This window comes from Salvia splendens, chromosome 22 (genome assembly GCF_004379255.2).
Source record: "Salvia splendens isolate huo1 chromosome 22, SspV2, whole genome shotgun sequence".
NCBI classification, from domain to species: Eukaryota; Viridiplantae; Streptophyta; class Magnoliopsida; order Lamiales; family Lamiaceae; genus Salvia; species Salvia splendens.
In genome coordinates this window covers 15,949,688-15,968,195 of record NC_056053.1, presented here as the reverse complement: position 1 = coordinate 15,968,195, position 18,508 = coordinate 15,949,688, and the positions used below count along the sequence as shown (strand labels likewise).

The window sequence follows — 18,508 nt, the reverse complement described above, 5'->3', positions numbered from 1 at the left end:
ATCAATTTTCGACGATTTCTGCTTCGACGGTTTCAACGACCAATTCGACGCAGTTTGGTTGAATCTGAAGTTTTTAGGTTGATTTTATCGACTTTGATTCTGTTTTTATGCTTTATTTGTTGATGCCCAGTCGAATTTGTTCCTAATCATTTTTATTTTTATTTTTTTCATATGTAGCTTCGAGTTCAATTCGTAGTCAAAAGGTAAGGTGTTATCTGATGGATTCTTCATCTTATTCCGAGTCGATGTCGACTAATGGTGAAGGTAATTTGGATTGGTTTTCATTAACATGCCTTTTTTGTAATTTGTTGGTGAATTATACTCTGTTGACATAAATCCGCAGTTATTGATATTTGAATTGACTTTCTGTTGACATAAATGCAAATCTGTTGATATCATGTATGTTACCTGTTAAATATTGTATGTAGATATACGCTTTGTTAACATGCACAATAGTTGTATGCAAAATGCACTCTCCCCTGGCTATAGAGCTTCTGCTGCGGTGTTTGTTGGTGGAGGAAGGTGTTATGGGTAGGGTTGACGGTTCATGATAGGATGTCTAAGATGTTGGTGTTGTTGTGTTAGTGCTGCATATTTTGAGATTTTGATTCTGTTGTGGGTCATTTAAGATATGATAGTTGACATTATGTTCTGATTTGAATTGAAGTTTTATTGATATAAATGCAAATATGTTGACATGATGTCTGTTACATGTTAAATATTTTATTTAGTTGTACTCGTTGTTAACATTTTTTTGACTTACGAAAAACCCCTGCTGAAATGCAAAATGCAAAATGCACCCTCCCCTGTCTGAAGAACCCCTGCTGTGGTGTTTATTGTTGGAGGAAGGGGTTATGGCTATGGTTGATAGTCCATGATAGGATGACTGATATGTTGGTGCTGCTTATTTTGACATTTTGATTCTGGATTCAGGTGTTGGTCAGTTAAGATATCGTAGTTCACATTATCTGTTTTAGGTTGTTGACATATTTTTCCATCATGTAGTAGGACCTGTTATTCCAATTTGCAAGGCTGAGTTGAGGCCTTATGAAGGTCAAAAATTTTCTTCACTTGAGGAGGGAATTTGTTTCTATGAAAAGTATGCTCAAGAGGCTTGTTTTGATTTTCGAAGATTTGGAAATAGGTCTAGTGGTGGTGTTATTACTTTTCAGTATGTTGTCTGCAACAGACAAGGTTTTCATACAGTTGATCCGTTGGATGTCGACGTAATTATATCTGACGATGTGAACGTATCAGATGACGATGAAGTTACTTCAAAGAAGAAACGCAGACGTGGCACAAAAAGGTGTGGATGTGGAGCAAGGATCAGTTTCAAGTTTTATTCTGATTGTGGTGTTAAATATTATCTTGTGCATCAATTCATTGAGGAACACAATCATGCTATGGTTGACAAAGATCATAAGCGATTTATGAAAGGAAATCGCAGTATGAATGATGTTCATCACAAGTTTGTTGAAGATTGCACCAAAGCTAACATCGGTCCTACTTCAACTTTCAACTTATTAAAGGAGTTTTTTGGTGGTTATGATGTTGTTGGGTGTACGTTGAATGATGTTAGGAATTGTTCTCGTGATATTAAAGAGAAACTGAAAGAAGTGGATGTTCAAATGATCCTAAATCAGATGCAAGAGAAGAAGAGAATTTGTGAAGGCTTTTTTTACAAATATCAATTATCACCCGATGATAATAAGTTAGTGAGCTTATTTTGGTCTGATGCAGAGTCTCGAAAACACTACCACATGTTTGGAGATGTTGTAGCATTTGATACAACATATTCGACAAACAGGTAGTTTATTTATTATACTTGGTAATTATGAAAAAATTTGTTGACATTGGTTATTATGAAAATTTTGTTGATGTTTTGTGTTGATCTATTTGTTCAATAGGTATCGTATGGTGTTTGGTCCATTTACCGGGAAAGACAATCACGGGTGTCCTATTGCATTTGGAGCTGGTTTTGTATCCAGTGAGAATTGTGATGCATTCTCATGGCTTTTTACTGTGTTTGTTGAATGCATGGGTGTTGCTCCAAGGATCATAATCACAGACCAAGATTGGGGAATGAGGCTTGCAATTGAGAAGGTATTATCCGATACAAGGCATCGTTTGTGCATGTGGCATATTATGAGCAAGTTGTTCGAGAAAATACCTAAATCTATTTCTAACAGAGAACAGTTTAGTAAGGAGTTTAAGGCTTGTGTTTGGTCAGAATTGGTAGATCCAGAAGAGTTTGACATATTATGGACTGGTATTGTTGAAAAATATGGTATGGGAGATCATAAATGGTTTAAGGACATGTTTGTTGTTAGACATATGTGGATCCCAGCCTACTTTAGAGATGTTCCTATGGGTTCTTTAATGAGAACAACATCTTTTTCAGAATCTGAAAATAGTTTTTTTAAGAGGTACTCGAAACCGTTGTTTAATTTTGCTGACTTCACTCTTCAGTATAACAACGCCATTGATGCTCAAAGGAATCAAACTGAAAAGCTTGACTATTATGATTCTGTAATCTCTCCAAAATATGCCACTGATTTAGCATTTGAGAAGCAATTGGCATCTGTATACACGGATAGGATGTTTAGAGTGGTACAAGAATTGATTTCTGAGGCCGATAAGAGTTGTCAGATGATTAGCATGTCCACTTTGGAGAACATCGAGGTCTTTAAAGTTTCTGATGCTAGAAAGAAGACCTTCACAGTTACACATGAGAAAGAGACTGAGTCATTTGATTGTGAGTGTAAACTCTTTGAAAGGTGTGGTTACCTATGCAGCCACCTTTTCTTCGTCCTCAGAAACAAAGATGTCAACAATATTCCAGAGAAGTATGTTGGTAACCGGTGGCTGAAAAGTGATTTATTGAAGGCAGTTCATGGTCTCACGAGTGATGAAAGTGCGTTGGGCAAAGGTATGTGAACTGTTTCCTATAGATATTTCAGTTGATTTGTCATATGTTGCTCAAACAAGACGCCAACATTCTCTGTATCTAACAAAAAACACTCATGTTTAGAGTATTTCAATTTTGTGTTGACATAAACTGTATAGGCTGTTGACATATTACAGATTTAGTGTACATATAATTTATATAGGATATTGACATGTTATATGTTTGCAGGTTCTAACGAAGATGACAAGCTACAGATTGGGAACAGGTGTCATGGACGTTACTTTGGTCTATATCAATGCGCTTTTAAGAATAAAAATCATCTGATTGCATTGGATAATTTGCTTGCGGGTATTGCTCCTCAAATTTTTACTGATGACACTACTGGATCTTCATCAGTTGATAAAAATGATTCCATCATGAACATATATGGTATTGCTGTACCTGAAGACATAACTGCTCATGCTCCAGATGTGGTTAGTACAAAGGGAGGTGCAAGTGACAAGAAAAACAGGATTAAGTCGAGCATAGAGAAAGCAATTGAAAAAGCAAGTAAACTTCATAGGCGTTGTGAAAAGTGTCATAAAGTGACTGATCATAATGCCAGGAGTTGTGGCAGAAAGTAGACATAATTGTTCTTTTTTAACAAACATAGTTGTTTTTGAGTTTTTAATATATGCTACAGGTTATTGACATTTTCTTATTAGTAGTTGATACTTAATTTTGGCTATTGATATGAGAATTATTTAGTTGTTGACATTTTATACAGTTTATTGACATTTTTTTTTATATGTTTTAACATGTGATTTGCTGTCTATTGACATGTATTATATGACCATAATTCATGTACATGTGCCAAATAGGGGGTAAAATATTTGTTTTTTTAATTATAAGATTTATTTTTAAGTTGATGACATTTTCTTATTTGTTTTTAACATTTGATTTGTTGTCTATTGAAATGTATTATATGACTACACGTACAAGCGACGTCAACTGTGTTACAAGCCATGTCAACTACATGCACTAGCCATGTCAACTACACGCACTAGCCATGTCAACTACACGCACTAGCTATGTCAACTACACGCACTAGCCATGTCAACTACACGCAAAGCAATGTCAACATTTAACATTAATATCACTTTTTGTTTACTTCTTTCTACAACTAAACAACTTCTTGTACTTGTTGTTTAGCTCAAGCAATTTCTCCATGTTTGCTTCCATCCAATCATGCGCCAGTTGTAACATCGGCGACCTTTGGTTATTGTAAATCGATGAAATCATTGTGTAGCAATACCTTCCTCTGAGTATCTTGGGAATCTTTACACTACGTGCAGAGAAGCCAATATCCCATTTACTGCCCTTTTTGCCAACATAGGTCTCCATGTGCCTCATCAAATAGACACCACAGTCCTTCTTGTTCGTGCTTGTGGCCCATTCTAAATGCAGAAAGTTAAGTGAAGACTTGTTTATATTTTCTGAAATATCTAACATTTTCTTCTCTATGAAGTATGCTTCAAACATATCTTTCTGCAAAATATATAAATAACTAAATCAAACTACACAAACAAAGCATTTTAACATGATGTGGAAATTATGTTAACCAAATGTAGAGAATATGTCAATAACATAGATAAAAGCATACCATTAAACCAATATCAATGTCATACTTCTCGAACGGATCCATATCTTTATGTGGCTTGCTGTTATCTATTATCTCAATGGTGTTTTTCTTCATCCAATATACTACAAGATAGTAATGGAAATTTGCACAAACTGGGAAGAAGACCTGTATGACATGAAAGATAAAATGCCATTAAAGATAAAATTATATCCAAAGAACACCTGTTCATATTCTTACGTAAATGTCATTGTGAGATGTTATTACCAAATCAATTTCTCTCCAGTTGAAATCTGGTCTTCTTTGAATCTCATTATCTATCTGAGAAATGAAATTCTTCCTTACTTTCGAAGCATCCCAATTATCCGGCCGATTTGTTACATTGAAATTCTGCACTTAACATGTTTGGTTAAGGAGACCTCTGATTCAAACAGTTTAGCTATAATTTAAGATTACTTACACATGGAGATGTAGTCAGAAAAAAGCGTGAAAGTGATGTTGTGGGCCTTTCTTTTTCTCTGTTGTTCAGGTGTGAAGCCCATGCGTTAATTACACCAGCATTAATTTCTTCATGGGGCTTCAGTGACGAAAACAATTCCTTGGTTGCCCAAGCAAAATCATCCTCATAAACGCATGCATCTCTGAAATGAAGTTATACAAACGACACAAGAACAACATTCTTCAATCATGTTAACTGCACAGAAAACTAAAAATATTTTTTAGAGCAATGAAATAATTAAATGATGCATACTTGTCTACTCCTTCTGTTTCTAGTATGTAGTAGTAGACATATCTTTCATTAGCTTCCAGGTATGTTTTTGTATGTACAGCTCTTATGTCAAGTGGATAGCCTATGAATGGGTCAGAGTGCGTCTCAGTATGAGACTTTTTCACTCTGACTTTTGACACTGGAATCTCCAATAATGGAACAACAATCTGTTATCAGTGCAATAAAATTCATGTTAGTTACAATTAAAATTATGCCAAATATGTATACTAGCCATGTCAGCAAGTAATATAATTATGTCAACTATGGTGCATCTCGTGTCAACATCACATACAAGTCATGTCAACTACATGTACAAGCCATATCAACTATGTTACATACTATGTCAACAACACATACAACGATGTCAACTACAATTATAAGTCATGTTAAAAACAATCATAAGCCATGTCAACAACAATCAGAAGCCATGTCAACTACACACAAAAGCCATGTCAACTACACACAGAAGCCATGTTAATAACAGTTAAAACCAAATGTCAACTTCACTTTCAAGTCATGTCAACTACACAAAAAACATGTCAACAACAATTAAAACCAAATATCAACTTCACTATCAAGTCATATAAAAAACAATTTAGTCATTTTAGTCATAGTTTAGTTATTTTACTTTAACAATATTCTCTTCTTTCTCTTTCCCTTTGTCCTGCTGCTTTCTTTGTTCGTTTCAACATATGCGTCATCCGTTGGGCCTGCAGCTGGTGGTAAGATAGGAGAGGCTGATTCATTACTGTAATCAACCACTGTGTCCTCTTTTGTTCCTTCTCCTTCTCCTTCTTCAGCAGCCTATTCAATTAGTAATTTATAATTAATATCAATTTAATTTCAATTGATTCTAAATAACAAAAGATAGGATTTTGCTCACCCCTTTAGTATTAGAAACTGGCGAAGTAGGGTTATTTTCTCTATTTCCTTGCTCTGCATACTGCTTGTAAATTAGTTCTACAATGTAAGTATCTAAACTACAGGATTAATCTAATGTCATCTCAGAGAAACATATGTAAAGAAAATGACGTACTTACTTTATCCAAGAAACGTGGCGTTTTGAAAGTTGGAAATTCAGCCAAATCTTCAAGTGCTTCCTTTTCTTTTTGAGCAAGAAGCATTGATTCAAAGATTATTTTCCAACGATCAAAAGTTTCAGGCTTGTCTTCCTCAAACATCTTGGACAATAGTTGACACTTCTCATTCACAGCCTCAATTGTCGTTGTTTGGCTTCCAACTGAAGATCTAGCCATATCACACAACATTCCGAATAAATAGTTAGTTTTGATATGTGGAGGAGCTTCTTTAAGGGTCTTGACAAGATTGATTTTCCAGTGATTCATGTCAAGAATGCTTGTTACTACATTCTTTATGAATTTTTTTGGTATTTGTAGATTATGAGAAGACCCAACTGCACTGTCAAGAGTAATCTGTGGATGAGGTACATGTTCATCCTCCTCCTCTTCCTCCTCATGCTCCTCCTGCTCGTGCTCCTTCTCCTCTTGCTGCTCCTCCCCCTCCCCCTGCTGCTCCTCCTTGTCCAAAACATATCTCTTCTTTATACGTCCTAAACCAAAAACTCCTTCTCTGATCTCTTTATCTTCTCTAGCCTGAAGATGTTCACTTTTCCATCCTTTCATTAACGGAAGTGAGCGAGGAACAGGACGCTTGTCTTGTATAACTCTATATAAGTAGCAAAGCTGCACATGTTAAAAAATGCATGTCAATTACTAGTGTATAGTGTCAACTCAATATAGAAGCCACTTAAATAACTAATACAACTTATGTCAGCTATATTACAAGCTATATCAACTACACATATAAGTCATTTCAATAAGTAATGTAATGCAAAATGTAAAACATACCATGAGGAAGGGAAGTGGTCCTGCAAGGCGTTCTTCTCTGTCTTCGACCAATTATCAATAGCAAACTTGAGCACAGAGATTGTATATGAGCACCAGTTGATATTTCTAACATTATCCAAATCATCAACTATCTCTCCAATCTTAGATTTTATCATTCCACATGTTGAAGGCTCAATCAATGCAGATTCTAATAGGACCAAGAACAATCTCTTGAACTGTGGTCCTCTTTCCTTATCTGCTAACATAAGTTGTTCAACAGCTTTATGGTTCACATTTCCTGGTTTTGTATCGCATTGTTCTGCTAACTCCCTCATGAAAGGTACATTACTTTTCCACTTCTCCCTGCAGTAAGTAATGTCACCTCTTGGAAATCCATACACAAGCTCCACATCCTCTTCCGTGATATGAATTTTTTTGCCATTACAAAGCTTTATCTTACAATTTTCTTCATCAAATCTCTTCAACAAAGAAAATGCTAATCTACTAGGAATGTATTCAATTTTGTAATGCAAGACACTCCAAACCCATATCCTTCACAGAATTAATTTGTGCCTCATTCAACTGGCTTATTGCATCAACAAAAAACAAAGGCTTCCTTTTCACTAGAAGCCTTTGAGATACCTTTTGAGCATTCTGATTCTGTTTTTCATTCTCTATAATTTTCTTTTGTTTTTTCTCAACATTCATGAACTCTTTCTGAGATACCGAGGTACTCCTTTTTTGCTTTGATATTTTCCTTTTTTCTGGTTTAAAATGAAACACAATAAATTTATATCAATAATAAGTTTGGCCATTAAGTATACTCTGTTAATAAATCCAAAATGAAACACAACAAATCTATATCAATACCTCTTTTTGGTTCAATGTACTGCTATTCAAAAAAATCCTTAACTAGGTATTATAGCTATGTATATAGCTATGACAATAGGTATTGTATTAAATTATCCTTACCTATGTTAATATTAACCATATATATAACAATTACATGACAATAGCAAGTACACATATAAGTCAGCCATCGTAACAGCCATATATATAACAATGGCAAGCATACCATGTTTTCTACACTATGTCAATAGCAAGTACCCTGTTTTCTACACTATGTCAATAGCATACCCTGTTAATATTAACCATATATATAACAATTACATGACAATAGCAAGTACACATATAAGTCAGCCATCGTAACAGCCATATATATAACAATGGCAAGCATACCCTGTTTTCTACACTATGTCAATAGCTATTGAGATACTACTACAAAATGTCAACACCATTATGTCAACAGACATCCTTTAATGTCAATAATTATTGTAATTTAAATATATAGGAGGAGTACTTAACTTGAAGAAGATTTTTCCTCTGTTTCTTTATTTCCAGCTTCCGACCCTTCATCAATTTCCATAGCTAATCAACCCCCCCCAAAAAAAAGCAGAATTCAAACTCATCAGATAACTAAATTATGAAAACCTAAACATAAAATTTTTGAATACTCAAACTTTGTTTTAAAAAAACTAAAATTAAAGCCATACAATTAAAAACGAATGTAATCTTTAACCTGAAAGAGTCGGTTCAGTCGTTTTGGTGTTGACCTCCAAATTGGAAGCCATTTTTCCGGCAACGGGCGACTGCTCAATCGATTCTCTTGTCATTGTTTTAGAAATTATTTTTTAGGCAGGAGATAAAAAGGGCTTATAAATCAAACTAGTTTGATATTGTAGATGAAGGTTTAGGAATTGAATGAATGTCGACTTTGGATTTCTATCGGCATGAAGATTTAAGAGAAGAGAAAGTGGTTGGGAGAGAAATTTTATATAAATCTTCTTTTGAGAGAGGGGTTTTCAAGTGACATATGAGAGAAATGGTTTTTAAATTTGATTACAAATCCGTTTAACTCTGTTTTTGAGGAAGGAAGGAAAATGTTTTTTTAATTAAAAAATTTGTTTTTGAATTGTTGTCATTTTATATGATGCCTATTGAAAAGTTGTATACATTTTTGCTATAAATTATTGACATTTATATTCAAGCTTTTGACATGTATTGTATTATAATTATGGTATAACTTATGTCAAATTAAGAAAATAAGAAAAAATTGTTGTATACTTCTTGTTGACATTTAATAAGACAAAATAGTTGCTTACACTTTATTAAAAAATAGTTGTCATTTAATAAGAAAAAATATATGTTAACATTTAATTCAAGTTGTTGACATTTGATAACAAAAAATTGCTGTTGACATTTTAATTCTGGTTGTTGACATTTCATAAGAGAAAAATAGTTGTTGACATTTAATTCTAGTTGTTGACATTTGATATATTTCTATATAGTGCATGGTTTAAAAATCAGTTTGAGATAATTGTTTAACATATCCATCTAAAAAACATAATAAGATCAAATATCCAAACCACTTTTGTTCAAAATCAGAATAAAACAGTTGTTTACTTCTTGTTTCTACAGCTAAACCATTCCTTAAACTTTTTCTGTAACTCAGGCAATCTGTGCTTGTTTGCTGTCATCCAGTCGTCAGCGACACGTACCATATCCATACACTTCTTGTTGCTCCTTGATGTAAGCATCGCTTCACAATATCTTCCTCTGAGTATCTGTAAAATCTTTGTGCCACGTGGAGAAAAGCCAATATTACATTCCCTTCCCTTTCTGCCAAAGTAAGTTTCCATGTGTCTCATCAAATATATACCATTGTCTTCTTTATTGGTGCTTGTGGCCCAATCTAAAGGAACAACTTTGTATGGAGACTTCTTTATATTTTCTGATAGCCCTGATATGTTCTTCTCTTTGAAGTATGCCTCAAACATATCTTTCTGCAAATATATAAACAAAACTAAACTACTTATACAAAGCATTTTGACAAGATGCATAAATTATGTCAACAAAATGTAAACATAATGTCAATTTTATTGAAAAAAGCATACCAGTATTCCAACTTCAATGCTATAGTTTTCCAATGGATCCTTGCCTTTTGGTGGTTTGACACTATCTATTATCTCAATTTTGTTGATCTTCATCCAAAATACAACAAGGTAGTAATAGCCACTTGTAAAAACTGGGAAGAAGACCTGTATAATATGAGAGAAAATATTAGATAAAAGAATTTGACAACACCTGTCCAAATTTATGTTGTTGACATTGTGAGATCTTTGTACAAAATAAATTTTTTACCAAATCAATTTTTCTCCAATCAAAATCTTGTATTCTACTAGTCTCTTGATCAATTCGTTATATAAAGTTGTTCTTGGATTGTAATGGATTCCAATGAGGCTCCCGATTTGTTATATTCAAATACTGCATTCAACATTTTTTGTGAGTGATATATGTCATTCAAATAGTTTTTGTATAAATTTAGATTACTCACACATGGGGATGTTGTTAGAAACAGTCGTGGAGGTGACGTTTCTGCCCTTTCATTTTCTCTGAAGTTCAGGTATGTTGCCCATACATCAATTACACCTATACTGATTTCTGTATGGGGTTTCAGAGATGAAAACACTCCTTTGCTTGCCCAAACAAAGCCATTAGTGTAAGCACATGTATCACTGAAATGAAATCATGCAGACAACATTTAAACATCATTCATAAATTATGTCAACTGCATAGAAATTTAGAAGTGATTCAAAGAATTAAATTACACATACTCTTTTGTTCCTTCAGTTTCTACTATGTAGTAGTAGATATCTCTTTCATCCAGGTTCAGGGTTGGTTTCATATGCACAGCTCGTATTTCAAATGGTGATCGTAGCACTGGGCTGGGGCGCATTTCAGCATGAGTCCGTCTCTCTCTAGCTTCAGCCAGTGGAATCTCAGAGATAGGAACAGGGTTCTGTTGTCAGTGAATTAATGTTATTTACCATCACAAATCATGTCAACTATATTATACTAACCATATCAATAACTAATATAATTATGTCAACTACAATAGATATCGTGTAAACTTCACATACAAGTTATGTCAACTACTCTACATGCTCTGTCAACTACATATACAAGTCATTTTTTAAAAAATAATAAGGTTAATTTACTTATTTTACCTGGTAGACAGTCATTCTTCTCTCTGTGTTTTCAGGAGTTTTTTCTTTTTCCTCATGCATCTTCTCTATCCATTTATATCCTTGTTTTTGCACGTTCCATTCAGGAGGTGTGTCATCCATTGTTTCAAGACCCTCTTGCATCATATATTCAACAATTGAGCATGCAGCTGCATCCTCCCTATCTTCCTGAAACGCCATGCTATACCATGTTAATTATGTATTTATAAATGTCAAATACGATATCCACAATGTCACTAACTTATATAAAATCTATAAAATTTATATACAAAGCTTCTAGAGTTTAAGATAATCATTATAAATTGTACCTGTTCATTTATGATATCAACAATGGTGTTTGTGGCCTTGATTGCTTCTTCATTGTTTCTGATTTCATAGTCATCACATACTTTTGATAATATGTGCAAGGCATCTTGTGTTCTTAACTCTCTATCAGCTTCAACATCTTCTTGAATTTCCAACTCACTTCCCCTGTTCTCAGATCCTATTAGTGATGCCAGTGTGTTGTCATGCTCTGAAGCATTGACTTCTTGTTGTTGGAGAGATGGGGATGATGTCCGTGGAGATCCTAGTATGGCTGTCAAGATAGGAGAGTTTGATTCGTTATGGTCATCACAAATCATGTTCTCCTTTCTTTGTTTGTCTTCTTCAACAGATGGTCTGGCCTCTTCAGGATCACCAACTGGTGAGGTCAACTCACTTCCCCTGTTCTCAGATCCTATTAGTGATGCGAGTGTGTTGTCATGCTCTGAAGCATTGACTTCTTGTTGTGGGAGAGATGGGGATGCTGTCCGTGGAGATCCTAGTATGGCTGTCAAGATAGGAGAGTTTGATTCGTTATGGTCATCACAAATCATGTTCTCCTTTCTTTGTTCGTCTTCTTCAACAAACGGTCTGACCTCTTCAGGATCACCAGCTGTTGAGGTAGGTAAGTTATCTTTGTTTCTTTGTTCTACAGCCTGTTCAAAAATTAGTTCAACAATGTTACTTTTTAAACTGTAGGAATAATCCAATGTCAACTAAGAGAAACATATATCAACAAAATGATGTATTAATATCATTATAGGTTGTTTATGTACTTACTTTATCAAAGAAATCTTCCAATCTGAAAGTTGGAAATTCATTCAAGTCTTCAATTGTTTCGTTTGCTTTTTCAGCATTCCGTATTGAATCAAACATAGCTTTCCAGTTATCAACAGCGACATCGTTGTTTATATTATATGACTGCGACAAATGGAGAAAAAGTGTCACTCACAGAGGCAACTGGAGATTTTTGGCTTCCAATTGCACTTCTAGCAATATCACAAATAAATCCGAATAAATCATTTTTCTTGCTCTGTGATGAAGCTTCTTTGAGGACTCTCACAAGGTTGGTCCTGCCATCACTTATCTGCTTGATGTATTTTACTAAATTGGCCACCATATGTGATGGGAGTATGTTCTGAGAAGAAGATCCAACTCCACTTTCATTTACATCAACACTTTTTCTTCATTCCCTTGCTGCTGCTCCTCCTGTATGAAATCTTTTGGGAGTAGGTTCTGGGAAGACCCAACTGCACAGTCATCAGGAATCTGTTGTTGAGGCATCTGCTCATCCACCTCAACCTCCTGCTTCTCTTCCTCGTGCGGCTCCAGAGTACGGACATATCTCTTCTTTATACGTCCTAAACCAAAAACTCCTTCACTTGTCTCTCTATCTTCTCTAGCCTGTAGATGCTCACTTTTCCATCCTTTCATTAATGGAAATGTGCGAGGAACAGGACGCGTGTCTTGTGTAACTCTGTCTAAGTAGTAGAGCTGCATGTGTTAAAAAATTCATGTCAATTACTGGTGTGTAGTGTCAACTGAATACACAAGCCCCTTAAATAACTAATGTCAACTATAGTACAAGCTATCACTACACATACAAGTCATTTCAAAAAGTAATGTAATGCAAAATGTAAAACATACCATGAGGAAGGGAAGTGGTCCTGCAAAGGCGTTCTTCTCTGTCTTCGACCAATTATCAATAGCAAACTTGAGCACAGAGATTGTATATGAGCACCAGTTGATATTTCTAACATTATCCAAATCATCAACTATCTCTCCAATCTTAGATTTTATCATTCCACATGTTGAAGGCTCAATCAATGCAGATTCTAATAGGACCAAGAACAATCTCTTGAACTGTGGTCCTCCTTCCTTATCTGCTAACATAAGTTGTTCAACAGCTTTATGGTTCACATTTCCTGGTTTTGTATCGCATTGTTCTGCTAACTCCCTCATGAAAGGTGCATTACTTTTCCACTTCTCTCTATAGTAAGTAATGTTACCTCTTGGAAATCCATACACAAGCTCCACATCCTCTTCCGTGATATGAATTTTTTTCCCATTATAAAGCTTTATCTTACACTTTTCTTCATCAAAGCTCTTCAACAAAGAAAATGCTAATCTACTAGGAATGTATTCAATTTTGTAATGCAAGACACTCTCAAAACCAATCTCCTTCACAGAATTAATCTGTGCCTCATTCAATTGGCTTATTGCTTCAACAAAAAACAAAGGCTTCCTTTTCACTAGAAGCCTTTGAGATACATTTTCAGCATTCTCACTCTGTTTTTCATTCTCTATGCTTTTCTTTTGTTTTTTCTCAATATTCATTAACTCTTTCTGTGATACCGAGGTACGCCTTTTGCGCTTTGATATTTTTCTGTTTTCTGGTTTAAAATGAATCACAATTAATCTATATCAATAATAAGTTCAAACATTAAGTATACTCTGTTAATGAATCTATGTCAATACCTATGTCAATAGCCATGTTAAACAAATCATACTCTGTTCAAATAAGCATATACTCTGTTTTATAGCTATGTCAATAGCTATTGTATGAAATGAAACACAATAAATCTATATCAATAACTCTTTCTAGTTTACTCTACAGTCATCCTAACAGCTATTTAAACAAGCATATACTGTTATTATAGCTATGTCAGTAGTTATTGTATGAAATGTCAATAATCTTAAGAATTTAACCAAATTCCTAACTGGTAGGAGGTGATGCTTCCAAAAAAATCAGCACAAATCAAATTCATAAGAAAACAAATCCAGATTTAATTTAATAAACTAAAATCGAAGCAATATATTTCAAATTTGAATCAATTGGTAAACCTGAAGAAGTCGGAACCACCGCGGAAGAAGTCGGAACCACCGCGGAAGAAGGCGGAACCACCACTGATGTGGAACACCGATTTCCTTCAATTGGCGCTTCAATCGATTCAGCTACGGTCGGCGCTTCAACCGATTCAGCTACAATCGGCGCTTCAACCGATTTTCTTCGAATTTCATCTTCAATCGTCATTGTAGAAATGTATGTTTGAAGGAAGTTCAGCAAATTTGTGTTTGCACAGAGAAACCGAGTGTTTTAGAGAGTTTTGGAAAATGATTTGAAATAGAATTTTTTTGCACCATTTGATTACTGAAATGACAGTTATACCCCCGTGTTGACATAATGTAATAGCTGTTGACATTTAGTTAATCTTGTGGATTAGTGGCTGATATTGCATCTCATTTCTCAATTTAGGTAAATAATCTCAACCTAACAGGACCCTATATATATATATTATATATATATATATATATTATATATATATATATATATATATATATATATATAACCCTATAGGGTTTTGATCTATGCAAAACTGGATTTAAATACAGAAACGCAGAATAATATCATAATTAGGGCACTTTTAGGTCATAATTAGGTAATTTGTAGGTCATGCTAACAAAGCATGACCTAAAACGATCTTAGTATGACATTAAATCCAAATATTATAATATGACCTAAAATTGCTTAATTATGACTTTCCGTGTTTTTGGTTAATTATTGACCATTAGATCATCTAATCCTAGGGCTGAGATTTGGTCTGCATTTCTGGATTTAAACACATACTTATTTTGATCATCTCCCTAACCCTTATATATATATATAAACTATTAAAATGGAAAAAGAAAAAAAAATCGTTGTTAGTTTTTTGTAACCCTATATATATATATATAAACTATTAAAATGGAAAAAGAAAAAAAAATCGTTGTTGGTTTTTGTCCAACACAAATTTATTTAACATCACAAATCAATACAACAAGACTATATGCTCTAGCTAGTAAGGTACTATACCACACTTATACATTATGGGTAAAGATAAATTTACAAAAATTGTATACACAAAATACCCTTCAAATTTAAAAAAGGAAAATACTAATTTATTTTGACTAGATAGCATCATTAATTACATATTTTTGTGACAAATTTGACCTTATTTATATTTTTTTTGTTTTATTCATTTATATTGTTGTACAAATATGTAATTGAGTTTATTCTCACCCTTACTAAAAGATAAAATTTCAGATAGAATAATCATTCATAATATTTTAATAGAATAATATTTTATTCATTTTATCACAATGATAAGAAGATAAATAACTTGTTCTTTTTTTACAAAGTATAAATTAAGAAAACACTTCTATTTGGAAATTCTCTTGTATTATTTTTTAAACCATTAATATTTTATTGTTAATTTCGAACTTTTAAATTTTGCAAATATTATTATACATATTTGTTAATTATTCTATCTAAAATTATTAACAATAAATTATGGGTCATTCGATGATGGGACATTGTTGGACTAAGGGCATCATTAACCCCGGCCCGGTTTCAGGCCCCAAGTCTCATCCACGTCATCATTCATCTACAGTTGCGGACCAGGCCCCAACAGCTCTAACCCTGCAGGCCACAACCCGGGCCGCAACTAATAAATGACACTATTCACAACTTCAACCTATTTGACTCGTAAATGCAATACGTTGAACAATAAAAACCGGGAAATTGCATTGTTCAGTAGAAATTAACATTACAAATCCTAGAGAAAGCAAATTAAAAATACAAGTCATAGAAACCCGGGCCACAACTACTACTTCTTCATTTGGGCGCAAAGGTAGGCGATCATCTCACGGTGCAACTCGAGATCGAACTCCGACATCGTCGAGGTATCCCTCGATGTCAACTCCGTCAGCTGGCTCATCCGCCATGTAATACTCATCTCCGACAAAGAGTCGGACATCTTATCCAGAGACGGATTGATCGGCGGTGGCACCATAGTGAAGTTGCTTGCAGTTGCCTTCCCCTTTGCTTTCCTCTTTGCCGCCTTTGTTTCCATCGGACGGCTCTGAATGCTAGGAGAGGAGCCGAAGACGTCGCTGTCCGTCACGTTGAGGTCGATCGCCGGACCTCCTTCGCTCGAAGAGTAGTTTCGGAGGCGGAAACTTTGGTTCTCTTCGCCTCCCCAGTTGCCGTCGGCTCAGCACCGCTGGTGTACTTCGGGCTCTTCTCGACGAGCTTCCAAACGTCGAAGTACTTGAAGCCCTTCCCCGTCAGCGAAGAACGCCTCCTTCGCCTTCTCGACGAGGTCCGCCTCGCTGTGCCCGCTTGGCCACATCCGGACTACGTTGGCCCACTTTCCATTCCACTAGCTATATCCGCCTGGACTCGACCCCAATGCTTACGCAGCTTCACGTAGCTACGCTTGATCGACCCTTTAGGACGCCCAGCGTTATACTTCTCAGCAATCCGCTCCCAGAAAACCTTGTCGGACTGTTGGTTGCCGATGATAGGATCTTCGGCGACGTTTCCTCGCAAGCCACATTGTCTCTTGCGGACTGTACTTCTTCGGCCCATCCTCCTCGCCGACCTTGCCCCACCCTTGAGTGGGCTCCATCTCACTGATCTCGCACTCCCGGCCTAGGCGTCGGCTGCGATGGTGGCGATGCCGGTATGTACCAATTGTTCGAGTTGACGAACTCGTCCATCTGACGTTCATCGCTGTTGAACCAATCCATTGACGCCGAAACAAAAGGATATAATAGATGATTGAAATGGATAATGCACGTAAGAATGATGCACAATAGTCTCGTATTTATTGACACAAAATCGAAAAAAAAAATTAATTTTTGGGACTTGCGGCCCGGCCCGAAGAGCATGTAACGCTGGGCCGGACTCGCGGGATGCGGCCCGTGCGGGATTAACGCCGACCAGGCCGGGCCGCGGGACCCTCACCGAGCCGCAAATGCAGCCTCAGGACCAGCCTGGGCCATGACTCTCCTCCATCCAACGCGTGGGACGGGCGGGACTCGCGTTTTGCGGCCCGGCCCCCCGTTAACGATGCTCTAAGCACATACTATAATCCAACCTTCAAGTGTATAGCACTTGCTGCATAAATTGATAACATCATGAAATATTATTATTCTATGATAAATAACAATATTTTCAATATTTTAATTATTGTATTATTTTAATAATAATTTTATACTTATTTTCATAGTGCGTTTAATAATATCATAATAGGGATAGTCTGATGATAACAACATGTGGAACCCAACCTGTAATAGATCCTTTAATTATATGACTACCAGATAAATTGATATATTTAAATTATATGATAAACCCCCACAAATTTTAGACCTATATTATAAACTTAATTTATGATTAATAATTTGTTACTATATTTTATAGTGCATCAAATGATACATAAGAGGAATTCGATGATGGAAGGTCATCGCAGTCGACGTCCACCTTAGCCCGTGACACATTCTTCAAGTGTATTAGTTATTCAAAACATATAATTATATCTTCATTCATGCAATTTCGATAATAATATTAAATGATCATGTATTGACCCTTCTTACATATTTCTCCATGTGCTATAATATAAAGAAAATATTTGAAATTACAAGCTTCAAATTATATTCCAAATCACAAAAATTAAAGCTGCTGAAAGAAATGAAGTAAATCCTATGTACGTGAGAGATCCAAATGATAATATAAATCAATTAGTTTTTAGAATAAAAGAATAATTTGAATAAATTTATGAAAAATAAGTTTATAAGAGTACTAAATTTTTATAGATTAAAAAACGTTAATTAAGATATAATGTACTAGCAAATTAATCTACAAATATTTTATAATCTAAATTTATCTATTAATTCTTTTTCAATCCGATTTAATAATTGTGTAAATTTAAATTTAATTATTTCTTTAAATTTTTTTTTTGTTCCTTTTTACATCTTTTTTCAATAATTTTTTTTATTTGTTAAAACTAGAAATCATGATGTTTAAATTTTTGTTAAATTACTTAGCATTTTCTTTTGAATTCTACCGAAGTATATATTTCATTCTTATAATCAATTAAGGGGCTATAATGTTAAAATTGATGCTATAGCTAAATACTAAATTCACTCTATCTCTTT

At 34.8% G+C, this 18,508-nt stretch overlaps 3 protein-coding genes and 1 long non-coding RNA gene across 4 annotated transcripts; 1 reads left to right on the top strand and 3 right to left on the bottom strand.

Moving 5' to 3' along the window:
* Positions 1-245: 245 nt before the first annotated feature.
* LOC121786804 (protein FAR1-RELATED SEQUENCE 5-like) lies at positions 246-3,598 on the top strand. Its single transcript, XM_042185422.1, has 6 exons — positions 246-264; positions 429-508; positions 978-1,807; positions 1,908-2,929; positions 3,137-3,457; positions 3,591-3,598. The coding sequence occupies exons 1-6, from the start codon at positions 246-248 to the stop codon at positions 3,596-3,598; spliced, it is 2,280 nt and encodes a 759-aa protein (XP_042041356.1).
* Positions 3,599-9,825: 6,227 nt separating this feature from the next.
* LOC121787114 lies at positions 9,826-10,555 on the bottom strand. Its single transcript, XR_006047270.1, has 4 exons — positions 10,537-10,555; positions 10,344-10,466; positions 10,097-10,240; positions 9,826-9,985 (listed from the first exon to the last, which is right to left on the bottom strand). It is a non-coding gene; the product is annotated as an uncharacterized LOC121787114 (long non-coding RNA).
* Positions 10,556-10,806: 251 nt separating this feature from the next.
* LOC121786803 lies at positions 10,807-12,103 on the bottom strand. The gene is made up of 3 exons (XM_042185421.1): positions 11,536-12,103; positions 11,210-11,395; positions 10,807-11,001 (listed from the first exon to the last, which is right to left on the bottom strand). Exons 1-3 carry the CDS (start codon positions 12,082-12,084, stop codon positions 10,807-10,809), a joined length of 930 nt encoding a protein of 309 aa, XP_042041355.1. The 5' UTR covers positions 12,085-12,103.
* Positions 12,104-12,697: 594 nt separating this feature from the next.
* On the bottom strand, positions 12,698-13,765 carry LOC121786802. The gene is made up of 2 exons (XM_042185420.1): positions 13,178-13,765; positions 12,698-13,024 (listed from the first exon to the last, which is right to left on the bottom strand). Exons 1-2 carry the CDS (start codon positions 13,490-13,492, stop codon positions 12,698-12,700), a joined length of 642 nt encoding a protein of 213 aa, XP_042041354.1. The 5' UTR covers positions 13,493-13,765.
* Between the last annotated feature and the right edge of the window lie 4,743 nt (positions 13,766-18,508).

Coding starts and splice junctions, on each gene's coding strand:
- LOC121786802 (XM_042185420.1), bottom strand. CDS start 13,492: ATGAGGGAGTTAGCAGAACAATGCGATACAAAACCAGGAAATGTGAAC. Junction 13,025..13,177: donor GACCACTTCCCTTCCTCATG/GTATGTTTTACA, acceptor TAACACATGCAG/CTCTACTACTTAGACAGAGT.
- LOC121786804 (XM_042185422.1), top strand. Junction 1,808..1,907: donor ACAACATATTCGACAAACAG/GTAGTTTATTTA, acceptor TTTGTTCAATAG/GTATCGTATGGTGTTTGGTC. Junction 2,930..3,136: donor TGAAAGTGCGTTGGGCAAAG/GTATGTGAACTG, acceptor ATATGTTTGCAG/GTTCTAACGAAGATGACAAG.
- LOC121786803 (XM_042185421.1), bottom strand. CDS start 12,084: ATGATTTGTGATGACCATAACGAATCAAACTCTCCTATCTTGACAGCC. Junction 11,396..11,535: donor TTGATATCATAAATGAACAG/GTACAATTTATA, acceptor ATGGCGTTTCAG/GAAGATAGGGAGGATGCAGC. Junction 11,002..11,209: donor GAAGAATGACTGTCTACCAG/GTAAAATAAGTA, acceptor CACTGACAACAG/AACCCTGTTCCTATCTCTGA.